General features: G+C 34.4%; 1 protein-coding gene across 1 annotated transcript in view; it reads left to right on the forward strand.

Moving 5' to 3' along the window:
* The window catches only part of LOC138325188 (orexin receptor type 2-like), a 64005-nt gene extending 58219 nt beyond the window's left edge, over positions 1-5786 (forward strand). Inside the window, exons 4-5 of the mRNA XM_069270673.1 lie at positions 1026-1144; positions 2402-5786. Coding sequence (XP_069126774.1) covers positions 1026-1144; positions 2402-2601 — 319 coding nt within the window. The 3' untranslated portion in view covers positions 2602-5786. The remainder of the gene's footprint in view (positions 1-1025; positions 1145-2401) is intronic.
* The last annotated feature ends 14731 nt before the right edge of the window (positions 5787-20517 follow it).

The raw sequence follows: 20517 nt of genomic DNA on the forward strand, positions 1-20517 counted from the left end.
TATTACATATTAACCTGGTAAGTTGGTAGCAGGTATGCGTATTTTCAAATATTTATGATATTCACAGGCGGCTAGACATGTTCCAATCATATAATGTTCGATCTTTTACTTTGATCTTTGTCTTTGATGTGGGCACATAAACTTCAGATCTGTTCCATGTTTTCCCGTACGGCACTCATCACCATAACTTCAGCATATACTAAGACAGTAAATTTTTTTTTGTAAAAACTGAGGAATCATAGTCGAAAGTCCGGATAACATATTCACCTTGGAATTGTACAAGGTACAGTAGATGTTTTGGATATAGAATACGTCAAATTTGTTGTTTAGCTGTTGTTAACAATTTGGCAAGATTCTTCCCATTTGTATACAAAATACAGCTATATATGTTCGGTAAAGCCACGACTATGTATGCAGTCTTTAGACATAGCTATTATATATCCATCATCGAATGGTTTTATATTACTACTTTAGTGTATGATTTCCTTTAATCTATTTAAATATATATCGGGTTGTTGTCCCTTGCTGTATTTGTTCACGCGTCGGATGTAAACATATATTTTTATCTATATCGTTATGTTGTCTTTCTTGTAATGTCATGTTTTTTATTGATATTCATCTCTGTCTGCCTCTTTTAAGGAATCCCTTGCAACTTGTTGATCGGACTATATAATTACATCAATTCGAAATTAACGAAGAGAGCCGAAAATAGATAAATACACAATTAAATATACAATTGACTGATCACCAGACGTCATGTAGCAACTCGCTACTCGTTCTCGCACACGCGCGTGCACTTTTACTCTGCGATCGACAGCTTGCGAACTGTTGATTGAATAGAGTAGAATAGAGAATAATGATGAAGTATGTCTTGAAACAAGCGGTCAAACCTGTTTATAAAGACTACTCAGAAAAAAATGGTCTCGATAGCTAGGTGGTCTTTATACACATGCTGAATCGGGTCATTTTGAACCCTACCGTTTGTATGAGAGAAAAAACCTAAAATGTTTTTATTCAAATTGCAGATACACTGGAGTACTTATCCACTTACCAACTAACTTTGTCTTGGTGATGGCCCTGGTATCCCACGGGCTACCTTACTTCAACAGCTCCATCAATCCGGTTATATATAACTTCATGAGTGGTAAGTTTACATCATTGTGGTGTAATGATTCCCCACATTAGAGTCACGTATGAGGCGGTTACCAGGTACTGACCGTTGGTTTATGAGATGTTTTCGTGTATTCCAGCTTTCGTCCAGCATGTAAACCTGGCATGTCTTAATGATCCTGACCGTTCATACGACGTTAACCCTTTTACACCAAACCAATTAAACTAAAAACTTAAGATTTTCTGAAATACCTTGTCGACATATTATAGTCAACAAGGCGAATAATACATTGTAGCTTGTATATTTAACTACATTGTATATCGATAACATTATTCCGTCTTAGCATATTACATTGCGACGTCATTACTTCATGTGCAAACAATAAGTTCTGTGAATATATAACGTCACATTTACAAAATTTGACGTAACAATTAGTGCCTACTCACAAGTATATATAACTCAGTAATATACATTGACTGAATGCAAGTAGATTGAAGCACAGGCTTAAATTTGAGAGGTGTTGGATGCGTATTCGTTTTGTTTGATGGAACTTTGAAACAACCCGTTACTCTTCCGACATTGTTTTATGTGTAACTGATAACATTTGCACTATATGCTATTGGCGTTTATAGTGCTTAGTTTGTATATATTTAGCTTACAAGCTTTCGATAATAGTGCAATTTACTGTCGTATATGTTCTAACCTGTTGGAAATAGTATATTTACTACGATAATATGTATATTTCGGTTTATTTTAATAAAAAAGGAACTGCAAATAACTTCCTGATTGCTCCGTCTGTTTAAAGATGCCGGGCAGACTAGATTTTGATCAATATGTGACGTCGTGTTAATTTTAAAATTAACATTTAACTTCAATAGTTATAGAGTAATTAAAATACAAATAACATTACCTGTGTGCATGGGTTTACGATCTTATTATACAGTTTCAAGTATTTACACAAAACTTATGGGCTATTGCTCTGCGGATTTGTCTGTTTGTAGGCAACAACCGTAACCTTATTACATCGATAAATCAACCCTATTTTTGTTTGTACATTTGTTTCTCTGAAAGTAATGAGAACCATTGTCAAACATAAGTATTCAACTAAGATTAATTGGGTTTGTTTCTTTCCGAATAGGCTAGAAGGAACAAACAGAAATTGGTTTTAAGATGAATAGATATACTTAATTTAATTGTTTTGTTGAATTTAAAGAACGTTAAAAGTGGAAATTACGTGTTAGAAGAATAAATACGCAATTTAATTGGTATTTCATTTCATTTATTTTTTAGCAAAGTTTAGAAAAGAATTCCGCATGGCGATCAGCTGTGGTATGCTGCAACAGAAACGACGTATTCGTGGACGTGGCCAGCCAACCATGTCAATCTATTCTAATTCCACCACCCAGCATTACGTTGGACGAAACTACAGCCAAACGGAGCAGATTACTTTATCGAACTTCCATGATAAAAGTGAAACTGACGCATGGTGAATGTAGACTGTTGTGAAATATAACTGAATTTATATAACAATGAACGTTCTCGTATATGTAAATATGCTATTATTTATTTTATTTGACGTTAAGTAATGGAGTACGACGATGAACCTGACCTCAATTGATTGTTGTTAAACAATTATCATTTGTATAAGTTATGACGTAATTATTTAGGAAATCAAATAATTGTTTATATCACATAGCTGGAAATTATCACAAAAATATTTATTCTGAATTTACTGAAAAAATTATAAGGGTACCAATCTTAACCAATTGTCGACTGTATGTTATGTGGAAAGTCTACCTTTTTGTATCGTTGGGACTGTATCTGTGTCTTATTGATCATATTTAGTGGAAACATTGGTCAAATTCAAGGTACATGTACGTATCATCTTTTTAATGTAACACACTGTATGAATTGTAAGATTACCTTATCCATGGCTTATACTCGTGTCTGCTATATTCACCTCTACGATTCACATGATAGATATGAACGTGGTAATCTGCCAAATCCGGTATAATATATATCATTTGTTGCTATGAAGCTTCTTTATTTATGTCTGAGTTTTGTGAAATCATTCTTGTTTTTCAATAATAGCCATCAAAAAGGATTAATATGGCACACCGCGGCGAGGGGATACAAAATACTTTCAAAAAAGACTTTCCATCTAAAATACAGGATGATGAAGGCCTTCCCGAGAACAAGCATGATCAGGAATGAATTGAATACCAAAATATTCAAATATAATTTTGTATATCATTGAGTATCTAGAACGCGAGTTTTATTATACTAACTGAAAGTATTAGTTATGGCATCTCAAATGAAAATTGTGAATTTGCATACTGGGAAAAATTGAAAAATACTGGCTATGTGGTTTTATCTCATCATATATTCGCCATTCCTATTTGTTGACATATATTTGTTATTTTATCGAGTTTATGAATTAGAATTACGTTGTAGTTTGTGTCCTGTGAATTACAAAATGCGAATAGAATAAGCGAACATTCATGAAGAGAATAACAGAGAATGGAAAAATATTGAATGAATTGGTGCTACTTAGTGATATATATAAGCCCTTCTTGGCAGTTTTGTGAGTTTGCTTAGTGTTATTTTGTGAATTCTCTCGGAAGACGTACATGTACAACAATACGATTTATAGTGTTTGAAGGGAAAGACGCATAATGCTGAAGTGTCGTTTGTGTTACAACACTGTACATTTTAACTCTTTACATGGATATAACATGTATCAAAACTTCGTGTGAGGAATTAAATTTTTTTTCATATAATATAAAACTATAATGTAAAAGCTAATTTCGATTATGAAATAAGCTTTATAATTTATACAAATCACTTTCGATGGCTCCTATGCTCGAGGGATTGTAGAATGAGAAGACATGCATGTGACCTCTGACATTTTCATATCCGTGCCGGGGATCGAGCATCGGTGGTCTAGGTAAAAGGCAAGTGGGTTACTCTAGGCTTCGGGACACTGATAGTCAAATGCTATGACAAGCCCGTCATTAATTCAAAATTAATTCATAAATACGTTAGTATTTCTGGGTAGAAAAAACCGATAAAAAGATTCAAGTAATATTATCGTCTTGATGTTGTATAATTCAAAGAAAACATTGTATATTAAAATTATGTATTGAATTTAAGTCATTTGGAAAACGTCAGAGAACATTTCAACAAGCATGATCGTACATACTTGAGTATTTCCAAAGTGATGGATGTTTACTTTGAAAAACCAACTGACATGTAATTTTAAAATAAATTGCAGGTACCATGTATAATTATTTTCGTTATACGAGCATTTCGATTTTTAAGACGATAGCCTCCTGTTGGTTAGAGGTACTTGAGTTAAGACAAGAGTTAGTAGGACGGAATTTTGAGCTCCTGAAATATGTGAAAGTCGTGTCATGATTGATGAGGTATAATGTAAACATACGATGTTGCTATTTATTACGGATATTTAATACTTATGATAGGTACAAACGTCGTCGAGCACAATGTAAACAACTTGGGTCCTTTAGCGTCTAATCACCTGAAGAGGTATGATAAAGTTGCCAGTAAGATTTCGAAAAAAAACCCATTAATTAATAGTTAATAGAGTAGGAAAAATGTTACACAAGGATTTAATTTAGAACATACTGGATATCTTTGTATGGCTCCCTCAAAACATACTGCTACGTCAATGTATCAGAGGGTAAACTAGAAGAAGAAAACCACATGCGCAACACCCAGCTCGATAGTTACACACCAAGCGGATTGTTTTTGTTTTAATGATTTTATATTTAACATTGTTGCTATTTATCCTGTAATTTTCGCATAATAATTCAAATCATTCATGGTCGTCAAATCGAAGTCGTTAAAATAATATACATTTATAAACAAATCACGAAAATCGAACTCGTTGAAAACAGTTTTTGTTCTTTTCAGGTGAAAATAATGACACTTTTGATCCGTTGAAATGGCCAGTTATACGGTATTTTAAATCAAGTAAAATCCACCAACGTCTACTAAAGTCGTTGTAAGGAATCATCATTTTTTTATGTACATGTTGAATACAATATGAATTTGATTTGTTTTATTATCATTCATCATATAACGTCACTTCAATGACAGTTCGTCTTTGAAGCTTCGCAAATTCTCACATAGAGAGTAGCAAGCAATGTACGTTGCCGCTTTTGACAGATCAGTAGAGGTAATCATGTTTGCAAGTTAAATTAAATGTTTTATTTTTCCTCATTAAGACATCATCAGTCAATACAAACCGTCATAAAACTTCGTATAAAAGTTCTTACATCTAAAATATATATCATTCCATTTAATGAACAAATGTGTTTTATTCATCATATTTAAATTTCATGAAATATATTTGTACATGTATATATACACTGTAAATTGGTTTAATCTAGTGCAATGTTAAATAATAAGGACGTTGACATGTTTACTTTGATGAAATTTTATGGTGATACAAATGTATTTGTGTATTCATGAATATAATTGGAATTATCAAATGTGATTTAGTGAACTATCGGGTGATTAGTAATAATTTTAGCATCTTGCACATATAAGAAGTTCGTTTACTCGTGTTCCGTTTGTGTTATTTACGGTCAAGTCAGCTGGTGGTGATTTTACATGTTGTATATTTGAAGTCGATTAAAATGTTCAGAGCAAATATTGTCTTCTGTTCTACTAACGCATTGCTGGGTACATATTACCAAACACTACAACAATTTTATTGCTTGTGCTTTAGTGCGGTGATTTGCTTCCCTTCTTTTAGAATTCCATCCATGATATGTTCAGATTGTATGACCATGGAAGACGGAGGACCCTGGTAAAATTGACTTAATATCAAAACAGGACAGTTGTTCAATGTTTCCTTTGTAATATGAAATTAATAAAAAATGACTTTATTCGACAACACTAAATACGTTTTAAAACAAGAAGCACTAATTTCAAAAAGGTATTGTGAAAGATAACTGACAGGCATTTATAACTGTGTTATATTTGTTTTTGGTATTTTATCTAAAAACCTCCTGAATCATACATGTATGAACTTTAACAAAACGGATATTTGGGTATGCCGCTGTTTCCATGGTTTATGATATTACTCGCATCTACCCTTTGATATTTCTAACATAACACATACAGTATTTCAACCATAGAGGTGTCAGTTCGTTATTAGATGATAGTTAATGATAATGTCTTTCAAATACCAAATTTGAAATGTAAATCGGCTCGTTATGAACTCATAGTCTACAAAATCGCTCCTTGGAGAGCGTGTTTCTGGCGAAAAAACTGATTACTTATAGATGTTCCATCTCTCGGATAAATACCACTGGGGTACCAATGTGGCACTATATACGTATAAATCAAACGCGAGACGTACACCATGAGGTCTAATGATGACGAATGATCTTCCGTGCACATTGATGAACTAATACTGTGTATCTAAAACATAATTGCACTTTTAGGCAACAGGTTATATGGCTTATATTGCAGATAAATCACTGGGTGTTACATATTATCAAAATTCTAAATTGTTAAATCGTAAATACACCCAATTAAAAAAGGAGGATTTTAGTGTAGAAGACAGTTTTATTATTTGGAGTGGAAGCCCAGATAATTCTGGACAAGTCTATTTTATTGTAAATCGTTGACAATATCCAAGTGAAAACACTCCATAAAAAGAGCATACCAATGATTTACTATTCTGTTCACTGCTGTTGTTGTACTATTGTCTACAACATAGGGTAAAAAACAGGTTTGTTGTTTATAGATATTTAATCAGCAACAATTTGTTTATTTGTTTGATTAATTAACGTCTTATTAACAGCTAAGGTAATGTAAGGACGGCCTCCCATGTATGCGGGTTGTTGCGTGTATGTTGTTGGAGGTGCGTGTTTTGGGAGACTGCGGTATATTCATGTTGTGTCTTCTTGTATAGTGGAACTATTGCCCATTTTATAGTGCTATATCACTGAAGCATGCCGCCGAAGACACCAAGCAACACATCCCACCCGGTCACATTATACTGACAACGGGCGAACCAGTCGTCCCACTAAATGCAATTTTCGTATAAGAAATATCCCTATTGTGTCTCTGTGTAAAATCGAAATACTCTGTTCGTATTATCAAAGCAAACAGCCTGCCTAAGACTCTGGACAGCACACCCCACCCCGGGACATTATAATGTCAATATGACTCACAACGCTTTCGCACACACAACTCACTGCATACATTGTAGATCTTTCTTAATGTAGCCCAACCAAACTAACCGAGCAGCCAAAAATATAGGAAATAACTGCGATCGAAAATTAATTTACATTGAATAGAAACGCATGATTCATTACAATTAATGATTGATAATATCGATGGTCAAAGAAGCAGACAATCCCATGTTTTACTGCTTGTGGCGTATTATTTTGTATTCAAACGTATATTAAACTAGACGAGTAATGTCTGTGTCTGGTGTTTTAATATAGGGTCCAATAGATGTACGCCTCCCAATCACAGGTCCTCACGAACACTTTGTTTGTCTAAACGTAATTGTATATTTTGCACGATCTGAGAAGACATTGTAGCAGAGGTCACAGAGTGCAACTCAACCCAGTCGAATATGTCAAGGCGAGTCGCAAGGAAATGGCTCCCTGTAGAATCGACAGAGTTTTAATCGGCATCGCATTTTGGGGACCATAATATAGATCCAATTGCAACTTTGTCAGTTGAGCGACCTGCCACTGAAATGTTTTTCATTTCCTGTATTTGCCAACAAATCTGCGAGCAATGGTTACATGATGACGGGTGGAATACTTGAGTGATTGTGTATATCAGATGTATGTGGTATGATGGCGCTGTCTTCCTCGTCGTCACTGTTAAAGAAATATCTAATATAGCTATACACTTATCCTAATTATCGCTTAATCTGATACCAGACTGGAAAAAGCTGACACTGTAATTTAAAAAGTATTTAATTGATATTAAAAAATAAAATTGCACCTATATTTCAAGAATCGTGTATGAGACATTCCCTTGTCGTGTACAGCCATACGTGTTAAATGAGAAAGGCTCCCTGGTTACGACATTGGCTGAGAAATTAATTTTGAAAAAAAAAAAAAATTCATCAAATTTCTTTAAATCGCAAATGTATTATCTTTAATTTGCATTGTCAGCTTTAAGCGCCTTAAGACATAACTTTTCGCTTGGTCACGTTGTCCAACATCATTACTGGAAATGTGCTACATCGTATTTGTCGAAATGAGCAAAAGGAACAAATACTACTCCTGAAGTTGATGTCGTTTATTTTATCGAAGAAACATAAATTCAGTGGCAGGTCTTACCGTCTATAAAAGTGGTAGTTTCTGTTCCTGCTTAGCGCTCAGCATATAGGGAGTGGGACAACTGGTTCGCCTGTTGTCAGTATAATGTGACCGGGTGGGGTGTGTTGCTTGTGTCTGCGGCGGCAAGCTTCAGTGATATAGCACTATAAAAAGGGCACCAGTTCCACTATACAAGAAGACCTTACATGAATATACCGCAGTCTCCCAAAACACACACCTCGCTCAACATACACGCAACACACCGCATACATGGGAGGCCGTCCTTACACGATCATACGTAGCTGTTAATAGGACGTTAATTAAACAAACAAACAAATGTTGATTAGATTTGTACATTGATTGTAAATAAAAAATGACGGTATTTTTCCTCATTCCAATTGAGTATATTTAAGTTTATTCAATGTTATGAAATTCAGCAGACATTATTATTGTATTTTAATTCATGACTGAAGTGTTAAGTTATAAAATGTGACATGATTGTCAGCATTTACCGTCGCAATAGCAAAATTTTGAAATTATATAAGGAAAATATGTAAAAATCTACAATTTCATTTAAGTCTTATGGGTGAAATGGCGTTTAGGGAATTTGGTAGGACATTTTAACGAGCTAGTCACTATTGCAGTAATTCAGATCCAGAAACAGGAACGTGACGATAATAGCATTATTCTTCTCTCTATGAATCCTAGTAAAAATGTAGAAGATACGGGATATGATTAGGATTTTCTATGAGCCATTCTCTGTACAGAAAATGCAATTCTAAAATATTTTTATAACAGCCAATCATACTACAAACGCTTTTATTGTATCCCAAGTGAATAGATCGTAAAGCTATTTAATCAAATCTATCACTCCTTTCACAGAAAATGTCTATTTTGAATACGACAGTCGTTATGGTGAGAAATAACAACCAGAGTAGGTTGTTGTGGCGGATATTGAAATGAATCATAGATAAATAACAAAAAGTCAAATATAAATTGATACATTAATAATTATGACGTTTCTCTCCATAGTTTAGGTTATTGGTATGCCGTCTGTGTACATACTACTTAGAACTCAAACAGCATTAGGAAGTCTGGCAAGGCGGAAGTAGTAGCTTGATGTGTGTTAATTCTTGTCTGCAGTGCAATTCACATTGTTCTCATTTCTTTTTTAAGTTTGTATATCCGGTACAAGAAAAAAAACAAAACAAAAAATAATCGAAGAATATACTCATCGAAAACCAGGAATCCTTTACTGAAAAGATAAAACCTGAAAATAGAAATGCTACACCGCCTTGGAGAGTTGGTAAGTTGGTTGCCCAAGGCCATATCGGAACTGCTGGGTAGAGACTGGCGTCTATAGACGACGTATCGCTAGTGTAAGAGTGCAATATGTTTCGGGAGGCTGCGGTATATTTGTGTTGCATTTCCGTATACATGTAATTGTGGAACTGTTAGTGAGTGCTTCAGTGTACATGTATATCTATATATAATATGTTAGATGCCCGATTTTCACATGTATTCGTCTTTATATATATATATATATATATGTCTATTTTCAATATTGTTGTCTATCGTTATAATATTGTTTTATCGCTATCCAAATTAACCGAACATTTGCATCTTTTTGATTTCTGTAGTACATTATTGCAGCTTTTTGTTGGTTTCTGATATTGTTTTTCAGCGTAAATTAGTGCTTATATTTACAGTTTATTATCTGTTAGGATTCATCGTTAAGATTATTTTATTGGTTTGTTCCTGGTCTGTTACTTAACAACAGGCTCCATTTCCGTTACCCGTATATTGTGTGCAGTGGATGTGTAATGTTCAATATCTAAGTTTAATATTATTTTCCTTTAGCGCATGGAGACACAGGACGAACATACCGCAGTTTATCATCACATGAGCATATCACACATTACACATGGTACTCAAAAGAGGTCGTCCGTAAAACTGATATCTTATAATATCAAACCAAACCAAATTACCGATCAAAAATTTAGTTTGATTATGTAATCAAATGCGTATTCTAAAATCATTACGTTATTTTTCAAATGTCATCAGTAAACAGTTTTTCATTGGTCACAGACACGAAATTCGAATTCATTATATTAAACTACTAAATATTTGCTCCGGTGAATTAAAGGTAGAAATAATACGTGTAGCAGAACAGAATAGGGTAATGTATCAAAGAGAACGTTACCGTGTCTAATCGATAAGCAGCTAAAAGCAATGTGGTTGATAGAAAGTCGGTTTTTCAAATAATTTAACGCTTTCTGAAAAAGTGTAAGGATTGGTCTAGTGTTCGATCTACTGTTGACATAGATATACTCTTCAAGAAGAAACGTTTAGATGGAAGATCGATCCAAAATCCGTTACTGAGAGGAAAAAAACCCTCAAGAGTATATAGATGTAAACAGGACACCATAAGTCGTAGCTGTGGTATCTATCACAAGACATCGTTGGTAACACTTAGTGGTACGATTTATCGGGTGAGAGATTCCGAATCTAGCAAGGTCACTATGATAAAGTAATTCCTTAAGTACTTAATCAATGGATCGATCTTGTGGCTTTGATAAGGAAATGCATGTATAACTGACTAAGACGTCCGTTTGTGTGCGGAGATTAAGGTTGTTTTTATGTAACTGTAAATTCATAGTGATTAAGATGCAAGTTAGATGTTCTTCTTAAACAGAAAACATTAATATGTTATATATTCAGCTTTTCACAAGAATGTATAAATGATTTTTAGATGACACATATCTTAATATTTACATTTTTACTGCAGTCCCACTATGTAACTTCACAAGCGCAGTTGGCAGTCATACAGACTATGAACGTCAATCGCTTATCACAACGTCATTATCATTGTGGCGTTACAATTGTCGTGCCAGCGATCACAGAAAACAGCTGCTCAAATGGCTGTTCCATCCTTGATGATATCGAATAATTAATTCACTATATATGTAGTTTGCACTGACATGGACTCAATAACCATGCTTTCTAGTATTATCATTATCAGTGTATAATTATAGTACAACACGTGCGGCGATTCTTTTGTTACGTAATAGTCGCTTGCGTATCATCGTGGGGTCATGACCCCAATTCTAATGGGAACATATGAATGACTCGATTCCAATCAGCTGTTCAATCGAACTCGTTGACGATGACGGGAGATTAAAAATATGGGTATTTTAATAAAAATTATGCAACTGTCGCGAAAATATATGATATTCATTTACGTGAAAAACTGTAAATTTAAGGAATATGTTTTTGTTTTGTTGGGGTTATGAGGGGATAATGATAATGAAGCCCGTGTAAATTTGAATAATTAACACGTGGTCTATTATCATCATAACCTTAACAAAAAAAACTATTCTTTAAATAGATGCCAAATCCTTCCATATTCAACATAGCGCTTTATGGAATTTACCTCTGTCCAGTTGGCATTCATATTGACTAGGAATTCCAACTGAAAGACGTCCAATGGTTAAATGATATTAACATCAACCATCAGATTATGTAAGAAACCATTTTAAATATAACGATACGCGTTTTTATCCAGTGCCCAGCGTTATTGACGCTAAAATGATATTGATATGGATGGAGATAATTGGGCTCTCAGGACGGTGAATATTGCCGAACACACTTTTATAGTTACGCTGTATGCATATACATTTTTACTTGATTTAGACAATATTATACAAATATAGCATTTTGATGAGGTCGATACATGGTTATATCGACCAAAGAAAAAATATTGACCGAGGACGTAGTCCGAGGTCGATATTTTTTCTGTGGTCGATATAACCATGTATTGACCGAAATCAAAATGCTATATTTGTTTTATTATTTTTCTGGATTTTTTTTTTACATTTTGAAATGAGTGCAAATCTAAATAAGCATCGCATTGTAAATTCTGCTTTGCTATGACAGTTACAATCTTATGATTTTGTAACATGTTTAATTTAAGAACAATATACGAAAACAGTATCAATTAATGCACTTCACGCTTTTATTACATGCACCCGGTACATGCGTTCTTGTCAATTGCATACATGTACATGTACTCGATTATACCTGTAGTTCCATGTCGGACACACAGTCAATTAAATGTGTAGTTTGTTCTCCGTTGAAATAATCCACTTCGACGCCAAACATATATTAAAAGATTCAGATTGACATGAACATACATTCTATTATGCTTAGTACTCCATTTCGTAAAATAAAAATCGTATACACACTGTACGATTAGCTTAATTCGGCCTAATGTTGTTACTAGTCTTAGGTGGAAATTTTCAAATAAATATCAAACGTATTCACTATTCAATGGCTCCAGATGCTTAATGAATGTTATTCGATTATTTCCTACTCTCCTACCGTGTTTATGTTGAAAATTTGAAAGTTTAAACTGTAGTCATTAGCTGGAAGTCATTATCATCTTTGATAGAAACCGTAACAATCAACGTCGTCTGTCACATTTTGTGGTTACGCTTAAAACTCAGGTCATCAAAGCGTTTGTTTCAAAGCGCCAGGAACACGAAGCGTTTTGGTAACGTAGATGATAACGTTATCTAAAAATAACCGTGCAATATACTTTTTCTATAAACTACTTCCGGAAAAATCGTGCAATATAGTTTTTTATCGGTGAACACGTGGCGTGTTTTTGACCAATGAGAAGTGACAAAAAATCCAGAAAAATAATAAACATGATTGTCGTTATTCTCAACCTATAAGAAATGAAGAATATTTGTGTGTTTATTTGGTAAGTACGAACATGTGCGAATTTAAGTAGGTCAAGACATTCATAAATATACTCTGATTATATAGAATATGCTGTAGACACTCTGGCCAATCAAACGAATCTGCCATAGACAGCATGGCCCTTCTTTCCTTTGATCCTATTATGACAAATGAGGTGAGTTTGGTTCCTCCGAATGTAAGTTAATTATAGCCGCTTCGTGTTCTGTCTCCGGAAAATATAATGGTCAAAATCGCTATCGGCTGATTACAGCTTTTGCTTGGTCATTTGTCTCAAAGTCGCATCCAGTTATAGACAACATATACACAATTATCAAAATGACATTACTAAAATAAAAAGATCAAATGGCCAAGCGTCTGATTAACAAAGCTGATTGCCAATGGCAATTCACGGATGTTCAATTGATGTGATGACGAAATAACCATGTAAAATAGTTTAAAAGTAACTCGCAGCAGTACACACAATAATCAACAGGCTCTTACAATAATGCGATGGGTGTTCCTCGGGAAATTCTTGTGCATTGTAAGAGTTCACTTGTAATAATGTTGAAAATGTCAATGTAACAATATCTCAACTTTGATTAGGATAGTGTTCTATGCAGATTTTATGTTTTGTTTTTTGTTGTTTTTGTTTTTGCAATGTTTTGTTTGATATTGTCAAAAATCCAACCAAAATAAAAAAAAAACCACAAGCGATCCTTCAATGCGCAACACATCGCGTAGGACTTTAAGCAAAGTCAATCCAAACCAAGTCAAATAGAACTGTACATGTCATTAGAGTTGATTACCTATACCAGTACCATATCCAGAATAAAACTAGTGTACTATAGAATTATCTTGTATCAAACTTATTTTAACCTACTTGATGTCATTGACCGGGGACAACTCGGTGGAAGGTGTTTGATGCAAAACTCCAATGAATAATAAATCATACATGTAGTTGCAACAACTCACGTCATTAGCGCACATCTATTAGAATCAGTTATGAGGTGTTCCGAATCGGGCCAATAGTTGGCGGCTATAAAGACTAGAAGAGTTTCGATGATATCGCTACAATTACCGCTAGCGTAAATTGGAAACGGAAGAAAGGGATTTAACACTCATAAATCAGCGAATACTATAGGCATTGGAATAGCGGAAAAGTAGAAAAACATTCGGTTCTATTTACCACTCGAGTTGCGATCGAACGTCTGCGCGACGTGAAGATTGGTTGTTACGAATGTTTCAGGATGGGCAGTGCTGTCGGCCTGACAGCTTACAGTTATCTTCACCTCTTGTACGTTAGAGTAGCCTTGAAGTTGATGGACATCACAGTCGATTTACAGGGGTTCTCTTGTCAACGAGCACTCGCCATGCAGATATGCCTGTTTAAACAACTTTACATCCTGATGGACCCCAACAGACAAGGTCCTGACATGTAAACACAGATGTACATGTATGTCAAGAGAAGTTATTTGACCAATAGCAATATCACTAAGCATCACGTGTTTATGGCATTTTGACATGTTTTGGAATTTCAAGACACAGTTATATGAAGAGGAGCCACAACATGTGGTATACCTTTTATTATATTAATAAAATATGGAGAGGGCCTTACTGAAAAGAGTATATCCGGTGGTATGTCTTCGGTAAATGGCATTTAAACATCAATGGCCATTTAAAAAAGTCTCGCTGTGTACATCAGGTGCTGCGTGTGTGACATTTAAGTGTTTGGATAATTGAACTATATTCATGTTGTGTCTTGTTTGCTCATTTTAAATGCGCAATTAAGCAAGGCGTGTTCGGCAGGCCTCGTGTTGACCACCCAAAATCGGGTTTGAGATATCCCTGTCGACCTGACAGAACCATGTAAGATTCTATGAGTCTTTTTATCACTATAACAATAATTTCTGATCGAGATGTTGTCGGCCATGTATTAAAGAAAAGGTTCAGCGGCTCAACTTAATTAATGTAGAAGAGGTAGCAATTCAAAGTAAACAGGACTCATGCACATAAATCCGCCATCCTTTATGAGCATTTTGACATGTTGGTATATTTTTGAGAATCACAATAAATTTGTATATACAAACATCATACACATGTCGATAGGTATTTACGTAATGGATCTATATACAAATTTTACATCACATTGCCAATGAGTATGTCTAGGATACGGCCCTGCAGGTTGGGCGTTGGAATTGCACTTGCTGCTCCTATATCTTTTCTCTTCTTTCTAACTGACTTTATCTTTCCGAATGCCTCCCTTGGCACCGCGTCACTTTATGGCCTTGAGTTGAGCGTTCGCCCCGGTGAGGAAGGCTCTGGGTTCTGTCCCCTGGCCGAGACACACCAAAGTCTATAAAAGTGGTAGTTTCTGCTCCTGCTTAGAGCTCAGCATTCAGGGAGTGGGACGACTGGTTTGCCCGTTGTCAGTATAATGTGACCGGGTTGGGTATGTTGCTTGGTGTCATCGGCGGCATGCTTCAGTGATATAGCACTATAAAATAGCCAACAGTTCCACTATACAAGAAAACACAACATGAATATACCACAGTCTCCCAAAACACGCACTTCGCAAAACATACACGCAACACACCGCATACATGGGAGGCCGTCCTTAAATGACCATAGCTGTCAATAGGGCGTTAATTATTCAAACAAACAAACAGACAAATGTCTATGATATCAATAAAACAAAATTGATATAACGCTTCTCTACAATTTAAACAGTCAGGTTTTTTTCAGAGAATATATCATAATTAATCACCAATGAATCCTGACAATTAAAAAGAAGGCACATACCTTTACAATTAATTACCGTCATAAACCACTCGTTCATGATATGAAAACCACCACTTTTACAATAATATCATGTCTGACACTAAGGGATAATGTTGAATTGCTTCATAAGTTATTTTTAAATGTTTCCAGAACATGTTTAAAGTGTTGTAAAACTATAACGTGATTATAATATACCGACCTACGGTATATGCTACAATATATTAGGCCTATAAGACATTTGTCTGTAAAGGAGTTCAAATTTTATGCGATATATACAAAGAAAACAAAATCGCTTATACATACATATAAATGTCATTTTACTATCGTGAACAAAAAAACAGTTTTTAGATAATAAATAAAAAAAACTAATATAATCGTTTATAAAAGAACATTTCTTATAAAAATTATCTAAACTACACCTTTTAAATGTAATCTATATTTTGTACAAGATTACCTTATTTTTTATTGTCATTAATATTTCATCTACATATATAGACATTTAAAATAGAAATGATGTCGATACATCAATATCCAACTGATAATGAAGCACTTTTAAGAACTATCTAAATATTTTGAGACCAGATGCATACCTTCTATGTGCCAGAACCATTTACGTTGGTGATATTTGGAAGGCCATAAGGTTCAGTGGAACCACAATAGAATCTTAAAAATTTCAGTTACGAGTATTCATGTCGCTACTGGACCTAGGGATATGTAAAATGTTTTATTAAATGTATTACCGAGTCTCCTTTACTCGGGTTTGATCAAACACAAGTTCATTTATGCTCAACTTATTCTAATAAAAAAAATAAGTAACACATTATATACAGGTAAAACACTAATATTATACCCAATTCAACCTTTCTTCAATTACAAAACATCAAACGTTTCCATTTAAGATATCAGTAATCAATAAAGTAGGTCACCGTTACTATTTATAGAAATATATATCAGTACATAAGCGACTCCTATCATTATATATTTAGTAAGCACATGAACAAATGCAATCATCTATGTACATGCACACAAATCCGGCCATCTAAGAGATTGCGATTTTATCAAATAATTACTACTAGATTATCTGATCAAGCAAAAGAAACTGTGTAAAAACAGAATGACCCTCATTTCGTTTGATCTGATAATGAAATGCAAAGTAAAGGATTGTTCTCTGGATTCACTTCATTTTAATCGTTCAGTTGTGGGTCAAACATTTATTGTATTCGGCGTTCTAATTCACAAAGAAAAAATAGTCAAATTGCCAGTTCATGTATCTGTGTTTCTACATTCATAGGTTTACAATGTATGCCTCTTTATCAAAGCCGCTGATACACCGGTGGATATTTTTGCTTAGCATACTGTACAGTGTATAGATCTTTCTATGTGCGGGTCAACATTTCGGAGTTTCCTATGCGGATCATAATTATTTACAAAGGTTAAATTTGGCGGTTCACCAATTCCTTTTATTCTTAGTTTATGTACATCAATAAATTTCTGAACATTTAGCTGGCACATTGTATTTATAATTTTCAGATTTCAGTGAAACCGCGAATATAGCGAAAAGAAACCACCCTTAAATTTTAACCGCTCTAAACTATTACATTTAATTGAATTTTATAACTACAAAACCTTAACAAAAGATCAACGAATAATGATGAGATAAAGCATCCCCAGGGCAGGGCTCTTATTATCAGAACTCACATATGGGAGACGTCATATTTGCTAGCGTGCAAAACTCAACAGAAACAAAACCAGAGTACATTTCCATACAAGATAAGCGTAGTTTATTGTGAAAGACGTTTGAGACTACTTTCCAGGTCTGTAGAAAGAAACCGGAATGAAAGAACAATAAAAATGAGATCTACTTGGGCGTTATGAACAGACTAGCTATAGGTTGGTATATCAGAAGTATATGATGCGGAAGGTCATATTGGAGCTATAAACGCACTTAACCATTGATAGATAAGTGTAGCTTGTGAATTTAAGATTTTTCAGACTGTTTTCCAGTTTTGCAGGAAAACGCCATAGTCCAGGAATGATAAAAATAAAATTTAACGAGAAGCTGACCTAAAAGATAAGTATACTTTTGGACCTATCGAGTTCTGAGATTGCTTTCCAGTTCTGTGGATCTACACCCAAATCAAAGAATGATAAAAGTGAAATTTACGTGTGTGCGATGAACAGACTAGATACAGCTTGGTATCAGAAGTATGTGATGCGGAAGGTCATTTTTAAAACAAAAGCAAAGTATGTAACCACTGAACTAAAAGACAAGTATACTTTTGGACATAAAGAGTTCTGAGATTGCTTTCAAGTTCTATGGATCAACACCCAAAATCCAAGAATGATAAAAATGAAATTTATGCTTGTGTAATGAACAGACCAAATACAGTTTGGTAAAAACGAAGAAGCAAATGATGTGGAAAGTCATTTTTTTCAAATGTCTTTTTATTTTGGGTGAAGCAGATAATTGGAAGGTTGAGATGATTGGTATGTATTGTATCATTAAATAAGAATATCTATTGTCATCGCTTCATCAACTCCTTGTTTCAGTCAACTGCAAATTCAAGTCCACCACTTAACCAATCAATAACGTAGTATTAAGTCTCCGGGAAATGAATGTTATCTTATCACTGATTTATTTGTTTATTTGCCAAAAATCGACTGTTTTGTCTCATTAATTTTGTTTAACTTCTAATGTATTCTAGAATTGACCAGGGCATAATATCTATGTAGATAAACTAACCAAATATACTTGAAGAATTTCCTCTCGACGGTGTAAACCTGATTTTCTACCAATTATACAAGAATCTGAATACAGCCTGCCTTTAAAATACCACAGTTATCTCTCCTGCTTCGATTGCGATGTCATTACTTTGTGAGCAAACACTTCGTCGTTTTTCTTTGATAATATGACGTTACAATCAGTGCCTATTCCCAACGGCAAATAGCTCTGCAATATGCGTATGTAGACAAAGAATACCATGAGCATTTTTCCTCAATATTGATTGGGCAAAATCACTTTATGTTACATGTAGGAGGTCAAGGTTTGTATTACATGCATGCATTTTAACCATACCATTGACCAGAAGTGACCTTTATCGATCTAGGTAAAAAAGTGATATCAGCCAATCTATCGGGATAATCATTAGTCAGTAACTTACGTTAATCAATTATTTTATTCAGTAACCTTGTTAAGACCGCTGTTCACAATGAACTATTGTTAACCGATGTACAAATGTAGCCCCTGCCAAAAAATTCGATAGACCAGTAGGAAATGATCTTAATTTCAAACATTTCAGCAGCGATACTGATATATAAATGGAGCGTGCAAAACTACATAATTCAACTAGGAATCTACCTCAAAGATCTTTATCAATGTCATACCTTGACTACTTAAAGGTTATTGAATGTAACGATGTTCGAGCTCTGGGTAGTGATACCTACAAAATTAACGCACGTGCAGTATCGTAATATGCGCGAGTTATATATACATATATGCGGTATAATGAATGTTGGTCTTCTCAAGATAAAAAACCCAAGTTAGACGAGTTCGAGATCAGATATCTCTGATGTATTACTACTTACATCCCCCAGATAAAAACTCAATACTTACCAGGCGAGTAAGTTGTCTCTTTAAAGTCTTCATGTTATAATTTATTATGAACAAAACTGTCAGAAAGTAAGACTGAATAACGAGTTGAGATAACTAGGGATGGGCAGGATAGCTTCAATGCAAATTCACGACTCTCCAAGGGCTTGAAATAATCAAGTTATTATACAATTTTAACCCCTAAAATTGTGTTTCTTATCCAAATATATGTTTGGCGTATGTTCATAAACACAATGAATATCTATTGAGTTCTCAATAGAACAGAACAGAAAAACTTGTGTTTTACATAATACTAAAGATTTGCAAGTCTGACGTAATAAATGCACGCAACATGTTACTGAAGAGGCACTTTTGGCTTAAAGGCCCACTATCTTTCCGAAACGGCTTTTAGATTTTAAAATGCAAATGTAAAACGAAATTGATAATTTTATAGAGTCGCAAAAGCTATCAACTTTCCGGTAATGATTCACTTTTCATCACCTTCTGAACAATTTGATTTAAATAAATGAAATGTTAATTTTCATAACGCGGGTCGTCTTATGTTTCCCGCCGTCGTCCTAAATACCGCACGGTAGTTGTTTATCACTATAACAGTAGGCAAAACAGCGAAATGAAACCGAACTGTTATCATATATTACACAAGATATCTTGCATAAGCTTCCTGATGTAACATCATCTTAGGCCATCGATATACATATATTTTCTTTGTTATCTATGACTTTTAGAAACCTTTAAATTTTTCTCCGGAAAGGAAGTGGGCTTTTAATAAACATTCTACAATAATTTGATCATAATTATAACGTCTAGTCAGTAAAAATAATAATTGATAGACAGCGTTCAATTGACGAGTAGAGCTCTTTAACATCATTATTTTACTGACAGACAGCGCCCATTAACTTAGGTTACTGACGGACAGCGCCCATTAGCTTTGGTTGCTGACGGACAGCGCTCATTAA

This window comes from Argopecten irradians, chromosome 6 (assembly GCF_041381155.1).
Source record: "Argopecten irradians isolate NY chromosome 6, Ai_NY, whole genome shotgun sequence".
NCBI classification, from domain to species: domain Eukaryota; kingdom Metazoa; phylum Mollusca; class Bivalvia; order Pectinida; family Pectinidae; genus Argopecten; species Argopecten irradians.